Source organism: Nematolebias whitei, chromosome 3, assembly GCF_014905685.2.
Source record: "Nematolebias whitei isolate Nwh7 chromosome 3, NemWhi1, whole genome shotgun sequence".
Lineage (NCBI taxonomy): Eukaryota > Metazoa > Chordata > Actinopteri > Cyprinodontiformes > Rivulidae > Nematolebias > Nematolebias whitei.
The window spans coordinates 24,134,277-24,151,678 of NC_056500.1; the positions used below are offsets into that span (position 1 = coordinate 24,134,277).

At 41.1% G+C, this 17,402-nt stretch overlaps 1 protein-coding gene across 1 annotated transcript in view; it reads right to left on the reverse strand.

Annotated features, from left to right (window-relative positions):
- The window catches only part of kdm4aa (lysine (K)-specific demethylase 4A, genome duplicate a), a 42,605-nt gene that overhangs the window by 7,088 nt on the left and 18,115 nt on the right, over positions 1–17,402 (reverse strand). Inside the window, exons 11-21 of the mRNA XM_037674262.1 lie at positions 17,182–17,399; positions 16,637–16,785; positions 12,982–13,379; positions 11,948–12,032; positions 11,674–11,858; positions 9,328–9,532; positions 7,219–7,295; positions 5,664–5,719; positions 2,248–2,356; positions 1,034–1,222; positions 682–852 (exon numbers count right to left, since the gene is read on the reverse strand). Of these exons, the coding sequence (XP_037530190.1) occupies positions 682–852; positions 1,034–1,222; positions 2,248–2,356; positions 5,664–5,719; positions 7,219–7,295; positions 9,328–9,532; positions 11,674–11,858; positions 11,948–12,032; positions 12,982–13,379; positions 16,637–16,785; positions 17,182–17,399 (1,842 nt within the window). The remainder of the gene's footprint in view (positions 1–681; positions 853–1,033; positions 1,223–2,247; positions 2,357–5,663; positions 5,720–7,218; positions 7,296–9,327; positions 9,533–11,673; positions 11,859–11,947; positions 12,033–12,981; positions 13,380–16,636; positions 16,786–17,181; positions 17,400–17,402) is intronic.

Here is a 17,402-nt window from a genome sequence, read left to right on the forward strand (position 1 = left end):
GGGCTAGAGAGTGTGCAGGAACATCTGGACCAGTGTGAAGGAACATCTGTGGACTAGAGGTCCCAAAGTGGGACTCCTTCAGTGGTGGTGGAGAACAAGGCTAAGATCTTTTAAGATCCAAGACCTTTTTTGTCTTATTTGATGTTACATTTTGCACATTCTACTTTGTTGGTATTTTTGGTTTTCTTTTATTTGTAAATAGTTTTCTTTCTCTGCTTGGCCGTTTTTGTGGACAGCAAGATAAGAATTTTATTCATCAGGGAAACATGTTTCCAGTTGTGCATAGGACAATAAACTCTTTGAATCCTTGAATCTGTTACTGCACAGCTCCACTGTTTTCCAGGTCTGTCTGTTGTGCTGCAGGACTTCAGCCTTTAGATGGCTGGCTAATGTTGATGTGAAACTGAATAAACGTGCCATCGCTGCCATGGTTTCTTTTTAATATGAATCAGAAATAAAGTAAATCTAAAATATTTTACAAAACCAGAACTTTATTGTAAACGATTAAACAACTGGATGAAGTAAATGTAGACATTGTGTGTTATTGTGTGGGCTGACTTCATGTTTGGCACAAATCCAGACTTTGGAACATTTCTGACATAGATCCCACATTTAAAGGGTCCTTCCAAAAGTTTCTTATTTTTCAATGAAGGAGAATGAAGTTAAAGAAATAAAACCTACCACGATGTCTTCTGGGAAGAGGTTATCACTGAAAGAACCATCGTCAAAGTTGACTTCATAAAACGTCTCTTTGGACAACTGCACCACGTCACACTGATAGTAACGGCCATTTTTGTGCTTGCAGATGACTTTCTGTCCCACAGTTAGCTCATGCATAGCTGCTTTACTACGCTGTGAGATGAGTAAAAAAAACAGAGGTTATCATCCTGATGTCTGCTTCAAACTGCTTCATGGTTCTTTGATGTGCAGGAAATTCATGAACATGAAATTAAAATTAAAAAAAATGAAAAAATTTGCTTTTATTTAGAGAGTTTTTAGTGACTTGAAGAGAAAATGTTGAGGGGCATCTAACCTCGATTTGAGTGGGACCTTTGTGTCGACAGCAGGTGACGTGGACCACAAAGGGCCATTGGTCCGGCTGCATCAAAACGCCGGCGGCCTGGGCGCACGTGGGGTGGTATGCGGTGGGACAGCGTCCATGAGAGCACTGCAGACAGCAGCCCAATGCCTTCTTCATCCGCTTCTTGCAATAGTAACATTTCTGTGACACAAAAACATCATAGAAGTGTTGTTCACAGCAGCATAAGAGAACATGTGACTTTACCAGGACCTGATCGTTTCCTGAATCATGCAGAAAACATGTTCAGAAGGAGACCGACAGAAGACATCAGTGTAATAAATAAATGGGTGCACCTGTAAAAAGGATGTGTTACACATGTATTTGAAACGCACCACAGTTAGACCTCTACACACAGAAGGACAATCCCACAACCACTAGAACCCATCAGAACATTTGATCACATCAGGTTCAGAACACCTCCTTCAGTCTGATGCCAATCATAATGCCGCAGTGGATGAAAACTTATTTTATGTCTCTGACTCCAAAGAACATGGAATTAAACATGTCCAAACTGCCTACACATTAGAACGCCCCTGTGTGATGAGTGAAAGACATTTGGTCCGGCTCCTCCCGTCTAATCAAGCCAGCCCGGGTCCTGAAGCCAAAGTCAGCTGTCTGGCTGAGGGATTCGTGCCCATTTTGCTCATGAGCACCTCCTGAAGGCTGATTGGCTCGTAGGTCCAAATTTGCCCCAATCACAGGCCATCAGGTAAACATATACTTCTTGTTATATATTTTTCTATGCCACAAATTCTGCAGACTCTGTGCTCAGCTGAACTCATGATCTGATATAGCTTCAAATAAATCTTGACAAAATACAATTTTCCCAAAAAAAATCCACCAATATTTCAAGAAATCCACAACACTACTGCACTCTCCGGGCTCAAAACAGACTTTCTCTGCTACTTCTGCGTTCCCAAGACTGTCTCCTGCTTCCTCACAAAGGTCTACATGTCAGAATTGTATTCCAACAGCAGTACTCACACAAACACCAAACCCTGGAGCTTGCTCTGGTGCAACTCTCTCAGACCGGGTCAGGATGCAGCTACCCGTTTGTGCTAGAAAAGGTCGCATGACACTTGCACGACACTACCGCATGGATCAAGTCTGTACTAAGTTGCTTCCAAGACCTTGTAGTTCCAGCTGAAGGTGTGGAGTGAACTCACCAGTTTAAATCTTTGCAGGGGGATTCCACTTAAATCCACGGGTCTCCTCTTAGTAACGTTCACAAATCGAGCTTCCAGAACTGCCACGGCACAAAGCACATGGACCCACCTGCAACACACACGCCCACTGTTTACAACATTTCTATGTTTTGTAACACAACAGGACATGAAGCTCCTCGATGCAGTGTCAAAAAGACCAGTCCAAAAATATAAAGAAAGTAATAACATCCACAAAATTACTGTATCCTTAAAAAACCCTGATAACAGCCACCATGTGCGATGGTTTGCCACCAGGAACGACTGAAGTGCATTTGCTTATCGTCAGAAACAGCTGAATTGTGTTTGTTTACATAAAGAAACTGCTGAAGTGCATTGGTTTACCTACAGAAACAGCTGAAGTACGTTTGTTTTTGTAGACTATTAGCACTCGTCCTCTTTCACCTTTCAGCTATAAGGACCTCTCTGTTTGGTATAAGGAGCAGTGAAGATGTTTTTTAGCTTTGTTCTTCAGATCTATCAGGAAAATAAGGAAGGTTAAGTTTATAAACACACTCTCCTTTTCGCTAAACTGCTAAAAGGCAAATGGTCACAATGAATGAGACGTTATAAAAAGAGGCGAATCCCTGAAGGCAAGGGAGCGTTATGTGGAAAGGAAAGATTTGTTTCCAGATTGGTACACGGTGAGAAGTGGATGAAGGACAACCCAACACTCTGGACAAAGTTTGATTACGCCAAATATTTGGGAGGATTTGATTAGATATTGGGGTTTGTTCACCTGAGTCGCTGAAGGCCTACAGCTGGATACAAATATAGCTAGACTAAAATACATCTCTCTCATACCCCCCTCCCTGCCACACGCACTCATATTGAATGACTCTGAATCACCAGAAACTTGGGAAATCAGTTTCCTGAAAATCTGTCAGATTGATAACAGATAAATTCAACAGGCTAATTCACTGCTGTGTTTCCAGCTCTTTCCTTGTGAAAACAGGTTACACATTTTGACACTGCTGTTTTGTTTTTCAGTATCTGTTGAGATCAGCATGTACCATAGTCCTTCGTTTATCGTGGGTGTTTGGGACCACGCCCACCCACGATAAGTGAAAAACCGAAGTAGGGATACAGTAGTCCAAGTGCAGTAAACTTTGTCATGACATGTACCAGGATGTAATCACACTCATCACCTGTTACTCCCAATCTCCCGCCTTAAATATGTTTAATATGCCTCCAGTTTTAGGGAACGATCCACAATAATTCAGGGAATAGGATTGTGGAATGGTTTGGATGATAACGTTAAAAATGCCAGATCACTGTTTACATTTAAGAGATTGATAAAGACAAGTTTCTTGAAAGAATATGGAAATCATTAATATAAATCTACTTAAGTTGTTGTCTGATTTGATTTAGACGTTTGAGTTTTATATTTTAATTTCACTAAATCGTTATTGTCTTTGTGAATTACATTTAAATTTAATTTTGTAAAAATATCTTGATTTACATTAGAATTAAGTAAAAAAGGGGCAGTTTTCATAAGACTAGTTCTTCTTCTGCCACCTTTCATTTTATTTAAATTTTTTTTTTATATTGTATGTATAATTATGTGTATGTGTATGTATATATATATATACAGTATGTATATGTATATGTGTACATATATGTTTATGTATACTGTATATGTGTTTTTTAAATGAAATGAATAAATTAATTAAAAAATAATAATAAATAAAATAAACTATTTAAATTTAAATACTGTAATATTTTAATAAACAATCCAGATTGTTTATTAAAATATTACAGTATTTAAATTTAAATTCTAGCGTAGAGAAGTGCAGCAGGACATCAAAGGGTTAACCCGTCATGCAGCTCTGCAGCACGGAGCAGAAATGTACTTCTTGATCAATTACACTGCAACAAGTGAACATAAAAGTTCTAAAATGATTTAAAATAACTTTTTTAACACTTTTATATTTTGTGATTATGACCTTTTACAATGTGACATACTTGGAATTTTAAGTTGGAAGACAAAAGTCGATCGGTGCATCTGGGCAGCAAAGGGTTAACCCTTCACAAAGTCGATGCAGCAGGAGAAATGTGTGCGTGGCAGAGAAGGAGATCATGACAGGCTGCAGGGGGGAGCTTCCCCTGCACTTGTGGGCTGCACACATGGTGCAAAATCATTTAAAATAATTTATTTTAAATAAACAATCCATGACTCATCCATCAATCAGCCAACTGTGTCATGTCTAACCTTACTTTGAAAAACCGCGATATCGCGAATTCGCGAAAAACAAACCGCAAAGTAGCGAGGGACTACTGTATTGATAAGGTGAGTAGTACATGCATGTAGAAGATATACAGGTATATCAGAATTTTAACTGACTGAAAAAAATAATTAAATTTACCAGATAGAAAATAAACACCACAGACATCCTCATTATTCAACGAATAATGAACTATGAAGTCAGACAATAAAATCAAGCAGAGTCGGCCTGACCCAAAACAATTATCTGAATCTGGCTTCCCTGCTTGGCCTTGAATAGGCCATCTCAAATTTCTCCTGGAGGTTATGTGAACAAGAAGCTCTGCTCTGCCCCAACCCCCCCCCCCCCCCCCCCCCCTTCCCGAGGACATCTGTGGACCTGTATCAGAGCTGAGCCGGCTGATAGACACTGTGTCATCTCTTATCAGGACTATGGAACTTTCTGGCAGTGTCCACGGACAACTCACTGCCTTTGTCAGCCTCCTCATGCATAAATGTATTATGGTGTCTTTAGTATGTTGCCGTTTATGTGAGAGGTCTTTTTTGCAACTTTTACACTGTGCTCCGGCCAGGACGTAGTGCGAGATACAATTTTCTTTTTTACCTCCCCTCCCCTCGTGTTTCTCTTTTCCTTATCTACGTTTGTCTGTCTGAAACAAGTCTCTATTGTAAATGAGTCCTCGAGGCTCATTGGGAACTAACCTGTATAAATAAAGGTTGAATGAATTCAGACGCCTTTCTGTTGATAGCCAAAAGCCACTTGTTTCATCTATCTGGGTTGTTTTTACTCACTACATACATACATAATGCCAGGAATTTCTACTTCTCTTTTTCCAACCACAACACAGGATTGGGCCGATTTTGTTTAAATTTGTATAAAACAAACCATGTGTTGTCTTTCTGCCCACCATCAAGTTTTGAATCGTCATGTGATTGTGACGAACTTCCCTATAGATGTCCACTGGCCAAAACAGATTTAAATACTTTTTCCCCAATGCAACTTTATAAATGTTTATATCCATTTTCCTATATATTGGCTGTTAATGAAGGTTTTAGAACATGGCTTCAGTTATATTCTGTAACACTTGTTTCTAGTATGAAAAGCGGTCTGAGTGTCTCTGATGCCCACGATGTCCTCAGGGACGCCAGAACTTACTTGTCGTTGGTGGTTTTATGCAAGGCTCCGCCCCTCAGCGAACAAAGGCAGCAGTTCTACAGAAAACATGCAAAACGTATTAAGGCCTGCTTACACTTCATAACATGTAAGACATCAGTTCTCTCTGATGTGATTGTGAACTTTTCTTTTCTGCATGGACAGTTTATACTCAAAGAGAAACTGCAGAGCAGAACTGCTGCTCACATCACCCACAAACAGAAACAACACAGACTAGCTGGCGGAGTGGATGTTTATTTTCAGCTGATGATGGAAAGGCAAGAGGAGGAAAATCTGGTGTTTCTGTTGTTAACTGAGAATAACTATTTTGTAAAATTGGTAACTTTAAATTGTCCCTAGGTGTGAGTGACAGAGTGAATGGCTGTTTGTCTTGTTTGTCTCTATGTGGCCCTGTGATGGACTGGAGGCCTGTCGTGTGTGTCCCCCACCTCTCGCACAGTGATTACTGGATATGGGCACCTGTGACCCGAAAAAGAATAAGTGGGTTAAAGAGGATGGATGGATGTTATAAAGAGACGGAAACAATTTCCGACAGACCATGCAGACGTGTCCCTACACTTCCCAGCCAAGGTGCACTCCCTCCTGGTTAGCATAGTCATGGAGAGCTGCCCGTTTCTCTGCACCATCTCCATTATACACTAACCTATAGTCCTTTTGACTATATTCATATGTTTTATTTAAATTTTTTTATAGTTGTATATAAAAACCTTAATAGTCATATAAAGAGTCAAATTAATCTGGATTTATGCTCAAGTATGATGAGATCACTGTGCTAACACAGACTTAGCTCAAACCTATTTTCATCACCATGGCAACAGAGACTGAGCTCAAACCCCAGCCGGTCGAAGCAGATGGCTGCTCGTCCTGAGCCCGGTTCTGCTGCAGGTTTATTCCTGTTAAAAGGGAGTTTTTCCTTTCCACTGTTGCCTTTGTGTTTGCGCAGGATGGGAGACGGTGATGAAGTCACCGTCTCCCATCCTCCCTTCTTCCATCCCAACGGATACAGGTTCTTAGAACATCTGTTCCCATTCAGATGACCTCTTGTACAGGGAAGGCCTTGCATATTTCAGCAAGACAGTGCTAAAGCTTATACTGCAGCCAATACAGCAGCATGGTGCCGCAGCATGAGTCCAGGTGCAGAAGTGACCTGCCTGCAGTCCAGCTCTCTCATCAAAGAAGAGCATGGACTGTCGAACAGCTAGAATCAACGGACAAGAACGGGACAACATTCCTTTCAAAAACAACAACTGGCCCACTCAGGTCCTGGATGTTTACAGACTGTTGCTGAAAGAGGATGCTTCAAAGAAACATGAAGCTGGTTGCTGCCATCAGATTTGAAATTACTTGGATTTTATTTCTAAATGGTCCATTTTCTTAGTTTAAACATTTGATATTTTCTGTTCTGTGAATACATTTGTTTGAGATGTTTTAAATTTATAACATTATATTTCTAGTTCCTTGTTAGTCAACATCCTAACTTATTTTTAAATCGGGGTTGTATGATGTCAAGTGAATTAAACAATAAATACTGACTGACCTCCGTCATAGCATTGGCTTTACATCGTGAACACTTCCACTCCTTGTTCACTCTGGCAGGATCCACACCGTAGCAGCCTGGGGCGTACAAACACACAGGGACAGAGAGAGGTCATTCAGAATCACCTGTTGAATGTAAACATCCTGAAAACACAATGTACTGGTTACTGCAGAAATGTCATCCAGCATCAAATATTCTGTTCAAGTCAAGCATTCCTTGAAAGAATGCTCATCACCCACAGATCGTGCCAGAGTTTCAGCCTGAGATCATCTTATGATTAGGGATGAACCGATCCACTTTTTTAAACTTCCGATCCGATCCCAATACCTAAATCTGAATATCTACAGATACCGATCCAGTTCCGATATCATGATCATCATTGATTTTATATGAGGCTGTAATAATCTCCTCTCAAGTACAAGTTGTACAAATATATGCATGCATGTCCAAAAAGGCAACTTGAGGTAAGTTTTATTAATTTTGGATAAGTTTTAAAGTTATAATTAAATTCTGCTAACACAAAACATGTTTCTTTTTATTCCTAGCTTTAAAGTGGATATTAAAGTGATTAATTTAAGTGATTGGTTAAAGTTATTTTATATTTTTTTAAATAAGGGGCAGGTATAAGAATTTTTTTCTTCTTTCTGCACTCTTTTCATTCAATGTCTTCTTTTTGATGATTTTTTTTTTTGTTTCTTTTAAATGAATGAATAAATGAATAAAATAAAATAAAATGTTAAATGGCTTCAAACACCTGCTAAGTTCATGGTATGAACCAACACAGACATGTTCCTGTTTTTAGTATTTTACATCATTTTATAATGTAGCTGCTTTTGTTTCGTTTTTTTTTTTTTATATATATAATTTTCAAATCATATGTTTTTTTATGATTGTCTACTGTTGTACTGATAAATATCTCCTGGAGGGTAAACTATATCTGGGCTGCAAGTATCAAGCTGTGAAATCCTTAGTTTTCTACAACTGATAGTGGTTGGTCATTAATTACGATGAAGTTTAGCAACTTCTCGGTAAACATTCGAGCTCCGTGGCTTCAGCGATGTCTTCTTCTTGTTCAATCCAAAGCAGGTAGCCTGATTTCGGTCAGCCGCACTCGGTCTGTCCCTCCTCAGAGACAGGCAGACTGAACGCGGCTGGCCGGGGTCGAGTTGCCTGTTTTGGGTTGAGCAAAGAGCAGCGCCCCGCTGAAACCACAGAGCTCGAATGTCCATCGTAAAACTAACTTTACCACGGTTTAATGTGGCGCTATGGCTCTGCAGACATTGCACGATGCTGTCTTGTTTTGTGGTGTTTCTAGTGTAAAATACTTCCACACAGCGGACATTCTTTGATGAAAAGTTGGTTAGCTGTTAGCCACTGTGCTGCTAACTCAGCCATCATGTTGTAGCTGCCTGCAAACTATGAAATGGATTTCCTGAATGTGAGGCGAGTCTTATTACTCTGGGTTCTTGAGACACACTGCCGTTCAGAAAATCTGTTCCATAGTTTGAAGCCAACATGCATCATGGATCGGAAATATCGGCAGGTTGGATCGGAAAATCTGATGCGTAAATTATGCTGGTATCTGAGGCCGATACCGATACTGGATCGGATCGGCCCCGTCCCTACTTATGATGAGTAAGGACAAAGTTATAGCCTTTTTGTTCATATCTTAAAAACAATGGTGTGTGTGATCTTGTGCAATAATGCAAGGTTTGATGGACAGAATATGTGTTGTGAGAGACTCCGTAACTACCACATCAAATTTAAACTCAATGGCTACAAACACGACTAAGTCAAATTCACTATAGTGTTTGCTAATGTCAATTAGCAATGCTGGTCATATTGATTTGGATTGAGTCTATTTAGTTGTAGATGTAAATCCAAGGATTACTTTCAGAAAAATTCAATCTAATCTGTCCAGTGCTTCATGAGACATTTTGCTAACACAAAACACAAACAGTCACAGACACAGCACCAGGTGACAATGACAATTTTAAAGCACCAGAAGTGAACCTGTGAGACATTAATAAGGGTAAAGGTTACGGTAAAAACAAGCACATCATGTAAATATGTGTCCAGAGTTATCAGTTTGGATGTTTTTGTACTGACTGGTGTGGACCCAAACGCTGCACTGTGAGCAGCTGATGAGGAGGCTGCTTCCATCTTCCTCTAGATAAGGTTTGATGGGTTGATCTTCACATTCAGCGTCTTCTTCTGTGGTGGTGGTGAAACACATTTCTGGAATCAGAGGTTTGGTCCTCCTCTGCCCTCCGGCCAATGTGACTGGATTGTCTGCACTGTTCCTGTACTGCGTCTGACAGCAGACAAGGAAAAACAAAATATTTTTTTAATCAAACTACAACTAATTAAGGCCTTGTTCTCATGGAAACACAATCTTTTAAAGGCAGCTTTTTATTTGCTGTTCCTGAAATATCCCCATCCATCATTTCAAAAAATGTTTTTGTCCACACAGGAACTGAAAACGACATAAATGCTGCAGTAAATCAGTCAGGCCTGTATGTGGACCCCAACACTGCCAGAAAGAAGAAATATGGTGCAGAGCAGACCCTCTTACTCTAAACACAAGAAAAAGAAAAGAAATACAAGACTTAAACCAAACCCTTTTTGTTGACTGACGACAAAGTGGATCTTCATTTCGTCACACTAAACTACTGTTGACTGGGAGGTGTATCGGTTCAAATACACGGACATAATGGACAATTTCAGCTTCAGTATCCAGCAAGAGAAGGCTGGAAGAAAGGGTGTTCAAATATCAGTATATTCTTTATATTCAAGTGCTGGTCTTTCAAAACTATTTCCATTTCTCATGTTTTTCTAACAGGCAGCACGGTGGCGCAACTGGTAGAGCTGCTGCCTCTCAGCGAGCAGGTCCTCAGTTCAAATCCCGGTCTGGGAGCCTTTCTGGGTGGAGTTTGCATGCGTTCTCCATGCATGCGTGGGTTTTCTCCGGGGACTCCGGTTTCCTCCCACAGACCAAAAAGTCTGATTGGTAACTCTAAATTGTCCCTAGGTGTGAGTGAGACAGTGAATGGTTATTTGTCTCAATGTGTCCCTGTGATGGACTTGCGACCTGTCTAGGGTGTACCCCGCCCCTCGCACAGTGATTGCTGGACATGGGCACCGGTGACCCCTGTGACCCAAAATGGAAGAAGCGGGTAAAAGATAATGGATGATGGATGGATGGATGTTTTTCAACATATACATTTTTTTCCTGCAACTTTTTTTTGATAGTTCAAAGAGATCAAATATCTCAAAGTGTCTAGAACATTTACAACTTTGACTTTTATAACTTGTCCTAGGCTTTACGTTTTAAATCATTTTATTAAGTGGCTCTAAACTAATTAAAATGACATATTTAACACTTTACTGTAGCAGTATAATAATATGCCTATGTCACAGTTTGATAACTCAGTGTGAAGGTTACAGTTCCATTAATAACTTGGTTGGATGGTGATGTACCTCGGTATTAGGGTGCCGATTTAATTTTTAGCTCAGTATGATGGTCACATACCTCGGTTTAAAGGTCTTGGCATGGTTCGTACCTCAATGAGGGTAACGATTCAGTACATACCTCGGTACCAGGGTCACAGTTCTGTACTCAAGTATGAGAATTGTAGAATGGTCTGTACAAACGGAGTATGTTGTGAGTGTCTTAGTATGGGTCATACCATAGCATGTGGGTCGCATGTAGGTCCCTTTATAGGTTCATAGCTCAGTATGAGGGTCACATACCTTGGTATGAAAATCACAATTTGGGATGTATGTTAAGAGATTTCAGGGTCAAAATAATAGTTGAATCAACTCCAGAATATTTAACTCTTTCAGTCCAACTGCAGCACAAAGGGCAATTACTTTAAATGTAGGGCTGCACAATATATCTAAAAATAGTCAATATTGCAGTATCAGCAGGTGCAATATTAATGTTGCAAAGCCTTTTTTTTAAAAAGCAGCCAAAAATATAAATAAATGCAAATTTGGCATTCACTGATTCCTCATTCTTCTAAATGCCCACAACCAGCACATGGAGACTGTTGTGAACATTATGACAGAACATTTGTGTTTGTCACAACTCATATTGTTATTGCAATATTCAATGCTAATATTGCAATTGCATGTTTTATTAACATCATGCAGCCCTATTTTAAATCCAGAGGCAACACATTGTTCCCAAGCACAATAACCTTTGAATATTTATTTTGTTTTGGACAGTGCCCTGACATGACTTTTGTTGTGAATTAGAGCTTTATAAATAAAGTAAATTGGACCGAGTTTTAATCAACGTTTTTTGAATACAGACTCAACATCTTATATAATAAGTCATTCTAAATTTCCTACTCATAATTTATTTCAGAATTTCATGGTATGTTTTCAATTTTTGAATGCCTTTTTTTAAAACACTGACAGATGAGTGGTTACTGCTATGGTACAGCTTACCTGTTGGTATGTCTGGAAGAGCATACAGATGGAGCAGTAAGGAGGTTTGGAGCCCGTTAGATGATTGTACTCTCTCTCCTTCTTAAGATTGGGGGGTCTGCTCTGCCAAAGATGGGCCAAAGGCTTAGCCCAGTTCTCCCCTTCCAAATTCTCCTCCTCAACTGGGGGAGGCTCCTCTGGAGTCTCTGTGCCACAAAAACAAACACATTCATCTGATTCTGATACCACCAGAGGTTTGAGATTTCGTGTTTTTGTTGATGGAACCCTTCATCACCTTTGTCATCCTTTAGGAGAGGATCATGTCCTGACAGTTGACCTACAGTCTCTGGTTCTTCAACAGCCGCTAGCTCTTCTGGCACCTGATGGAAAAAAAAAGTAAAACATTAGCATGTGTTTGAGCATCAGTCATGTTCAGGTTTGTTTCTGTGGCCAAAGAATTGTTCTCGTCCATCTGAGAGCCTGAACTAGCTACAAAACCTTCTGAATGAACATTTGGACATGTCATAGACTTCAAGGACAACTTCAGATGGGGAGGCACCAAGTCTTACTGCGAGTTTCAATTCAGTTCAATTCAATTCAGTTTATTTATATGCGCCAAATCACTTATGAAGGTACAATAAACTGGAGTTGTCCCACGAGCCAGCTTTGGTAAGTCAGAGTAAGAGAGCCAAGGCCCCCACTTTCGGCCACTGCGCTTGGCGTCATGCACCGGACTCGTATGGCCCCTTCTGCAGGTGGTGGGCCCACAGGAAGGCAAACCCATGTTGCTCATTTGGGCTGAGCCTGACCAGGCCCCATGGTTAGAGACCCCGTCACCAGGTGCTCACTGACGAGCACCTCCCCCAAGGATGGCTCCAGGGTGGGGCCCCGATAACCCACATCTGGACAAGAGACACTGAGTTCCTTGTTCTTCTTTGTCTGTACAAGTATTTTGAATCGCTCTTTGTCTGGCCTATCACCTGAATCGCTCAGTCATAACTCATTATGTGTCTTGTAAATATGAAAATAAGCAAATTAATCCCTTTAAACTTAAAGTATGGTTGTCTTCAGTTTCTTCCACGTGATTTCAGGTCTTTCATTAAGCTGGAGAACTCAAACAGTGAAGAACATAAACTAATCTAAAGGCTAATATTATAATTTGTTGTGCTTTTGCTTCCTTTGTTTATTGTTACAGAAGACGTAACTGTGATTTTACTGTAACTAAATAACAATGTTAAGTGTAATGGGCCAAAAAGATAACACGTCAGAAACAATTTGTTGTCTGAGACACACGTCCAATGACAATAAGAGTATGTGAGATCCACTCACCTCTTTGCTGACATGGCTAAAGTTGTTCTTGCTCTCGTCACCATTTTCACTGTTTTCCTCCTCCTTGAACAAGGCTTCTTCTACATAGTCTCCTTTAGCATAACTGTGAACATGGAGGACATCGGCAGGACTCAGTGTCCTCTGAAACGTCTTGTGTGTTGGGATTTTACTGGTTTCCACCTCAGACTCAACAATGGCCTCGGCCTCTTCAGGAATAAGAGGCACCATCTTTTTCTCGAGCTCCTGAGGAGAAAAATCTTCAACTGAAACATTATTCTTCCCTTTTTTTGTAGAGCTTTGTCTTTTCAAAGATTTCCTGTTGGTGGCTTTGGTTGAACATTTAGATTTTAGCTTTGGATCCTGATCCTTTTGAAGTTCTGCTTTGTAGCTTACTGGGTCTGAAAGAGAAAAATATCATTACTGACAGCACAGTTCTTTGTTACACTGTGGACTGTAGATGCAGTTCAGAATATTTTTAACATTACATTTCTATTGTTAGCTTTTTGTTTCTCTTCTTAATATGCAACTTACCAAACTCATTCTAACCCTTAGTTCACTTTGAAAAAAGACGAAGATTGAGAGATTTTTTAACGAAAAATTAATTTCTGTAGTTGAAAATGTTTTTCGATTAAAAACTGGAGAGCTCCAACTTTTAAAATGCATGAGCTCTGTATATGCAGCTACACTTACATGCAAAGTAATCTCTCTCCCATCCCTCCTGAAGGTCATTAGGGTCTTTGCCTTCCTCCCTTCCTCCTGATGGTCATTAGTGTCTTTGTCTCCCTCCCTTCCTCCTGATGGTCATTAGTGTTTTTGTCTCCCTCCCTCCCTCCCTCCTGAGGGTCATTAGTGTCTTGTCTCCCTCCCTCCTGATGGTCATTAGTGTCTTTGTCTCCCTCCCTCCCTCCTGAGGGCCATTAGTGTCTTTGTCTCCCTCCCTCCTGAAGGTCATTAGTGTCTTTGTCTCCCTCCATCCTGATGGTCATTAGTGTCTTTGTCTCCCTCCCCTCCTGAGGGTCAATAGTGTCTTTGTCTCCCTCCCTCCCTCCTGAGGGTCATTGGGATCTTTGTCTCCGTCCCTCTCTCCTGATGGTCGTTGGTGTCTTTGTCGCCCTCCCTCCTGAAGGTCATTAGGGTTTTTGTCTGCCTCCTGAGGGTCATTAGGGCCTTTGTTCAAATAATGACAAATATTTTTGTCTTTCCTCCGATAGAAAGTACACTTGGACTTGCCATTCTGCATTTGTTTCTCCTTCCTGTCCTTTCAAACCCCAGTCAGTCAAAACAGATGGCCACTCGTCCTGAGCCTGGTTCTGCTGGAGGTTTCTTCCTGTTAAAAGGGAGTTTTTCCTTTCCACTGTTGCCTTTGTGCTTGCTCAGGATGGGAGACTGCGACAAAGTGAAGATTCAGTGCAATCTGCTGGCTTCCTTAGATAGAGAACTTTACTAACTGGCTTTTTTATGTATGTGAATGTTTTTGTACAGTGCCCTGAGACAACTTCTGTTGTGATTGGCGCTATATAAATCAAGTGAATAGAAACCGTACTGTTGCTCACAAATAGTCACCTCTCGTCTAAGTCTAGCTTCCACAACTCTCTCCCAGATCTTCATTATGTAACTCATCAACTAATTCCCCTGTAGTTGCTACAACTCTACATCACCCCTGTTCTTAAAAAATGACCACCAGCACACTTCTCCTCCATTCCTCAGAGAATTTCTCAGTCTCAAATATGCCATTGAATGATTGAGTCATAAACCTCACTGCTAGACATTTCCGTTAGCCGTTCAAAGCTCTCTGAACTTGACCCTCACTAATCTTTCCCATTTCCTCAGCCACAGTTTCTACAATCTCTACTCTTCTTTCTCCTCAAAAGGTCCTCAAAATACTCCTTCCATCTTAATGTAACCCTCTCTCTTTATTGCCGGCAGTTGTCAGGGGTGGGGGGGCGTTGAGATAGTTATTACGGTACAAATACTAGGTCTGAGCTGAGCTGGTACAATTTCTGCTCCCCATCTGGAATGCGGAGCCGTCTGCCGCGGGGGGTGGGGATTTGGTAGGTGGGGTGGTCGGTTTTGTTGACAGGGCAGGGTGTCGTCATTGGATAATGGTAGGGGAAACACTGTGTTGCATCTTCTTATAGTCCTGTCTTCTCTCTTCAGTCCTCTCACCATCATATTTCTTCTTGGCTAACCTCTTTCTTTGAATAGCTTCCTGCACTTCACTATTCCACCACCAGGTTTCCTTACTATCCATTTTCTGTCCAGACGACACACCAAGTACCTTCCTACCTGTCTCTCTAATTACTATTCCTGTAGTAGCCCAGTCATTTGGAAGCTCTTTCTTACCACCCAGACCCTTTAACATCTCCTCTCTGAACTCCTCACAACATTTTTCCTCAACTTCCACCATTTGGTCTTCCTCTCTGATTTTACTCTTTTTCGCGTCTTCACAACAACAGTCATTCTACACACAACCATCCAATGTTGTCTGGCCACGCTCTCCCCTGCCACAACCTTACAGTCGCCAATCTCCCTCAGGTTTCCTCTTCTACACAGAATGTCGTTGACCTGCGTACTCCTTCCTCCACTCTTATAGGCCACTCTATGTTCCTCCCTCTTTTGGAAATAAGTTTTGACTACAGCCATTTCCATTCTCTTGGCAAAATCCACCACTATCTGTCCTTCCTGGTTTCTTTCCTTGACACCAAATCTACCCGTCACTTCCTCATCCCCTCTGCTTCCTTAACCAATATGCACATTCAGGTCAACCCCGATCACCACTCTCTCCTCCCTGGGAATACTCTTCATCCATCAACACTTCATCCAAATCCTTCCAAAATAAAATTTTCTCTTCTACATCAAATCCAAACTATGGTGCATAACCACTGACAACGTTTAGCATCAGATCTTCTACTTCTACCTTCAGACACATCACCCTATCTGACACTCTTTTTACCTCTACTACATTATTTGCTAACTCCTCCTTCAGGATCACCTCTACTCCATTTCTCTTTCTATCCACATGATTGTAAAACCGTTTAAAACCTGCTCCAGTTCTGCGAGCCTTCCTGCCCTTCTGCTTGGCCTCTTGAACACATAAAACATCTACCTTCCTTCTCTGCATCATGTCAGCCAGCTCTCTACCTTTGCCTGTCATTGTCCCCACATTTAGGGTTACCACCCTCAGTCCTACATTCTTGACTTTCCTCTTCTCCCTCTGTCTCCTGACATGTTTCCCTCCTTGTGGCCTTTGATAACGATGGTTTTAATCTTGGACTGGTTTTCTGTTAGAGGAGAGCTCCCTGTAGCAGTCAAAGTCCAGCTCGGAGACGGCTCAAAGAAACCATGACAACTCTGTGACTAGTTTGAAACAAAAGTTATTGACATGTTAAAGTTCATCCAACAGATTAAATCTTTATTTTGTAGATAGCTACCAAGCTGGGCATAGAATACAGCTCAGTAAGCCGTGAACACAAAAATGAGCTGTGATTTTTAGAAACCAACTCATCCAGATGCACCTGTGGAGCTTTCTGCTCACTTCATCACAAACTTTACACATTTCCACCCAAGTTTTATTCTTAAATTATCTCCCAACAGCTGCAGCACAGTAAGAATCTACCTTAGAATTAGACTGGACAGAAATAGCACATGTTTTTACCTGGTTCATCACAGGCTTTGACTGGTGACTCTTTGCTCTCCAGCCGAGCCTTCTTCAGCTCCACATCCATCAGCATCTTAGCAGACTGGACTTCCTCAGAGCTCTGTAAAACTCGGTGCCGACGCTTCTTCCCACTTTGACGCTGTGGACTGAAAAAGACATCACTGAGGATCATCTCTATGAGCAGAGGGGGCAGAGTCAGAATGATTCCAGTCAAAACTTGAAAATAATCTTAACTCGGGGTACTTGTTGGACTCCAGCTACTACCACACCAAGATGTAGCCAAATATAAGGAAAACTAACCAAGTCAAAGACGTTTCTAGGTTTGCCACGGTTGATTAGCTGCGGCAACCATCTTGAACTAAAACTTTAACAAGAAAAGCCATAAATTTTACCACCGGTGAACAAGTATGATATAAAGAACGGATGTTGTGCTTTCACTGAAGAAAACAACAATTTCAGATTTAAAAACAGGTCATGAACGTTAACGATTCACAGCCAAACTAAAAAAAACTAGAGAATAAAGTAGTCAAGTGAATCCAGACCTTCTCCCCTCTTGGACTGGAACAGTCAGCCTGTCAGAAGATGTTTTACAGGAAGCGTTTTTAGAAGACTTCCTGCTGTCTCTTCTAAGAAACTCAGCAGCCTCTGGTCTGGCTTTGGACTGGTCCAGGAACTCAGCAGCCTCTGGTGTAGCTTTGGACTGGTCCAGGAACTCGGCAGCCTCTGGTGTGGCTTTGGACTGGTCCAGAAACTCGGCATTCTC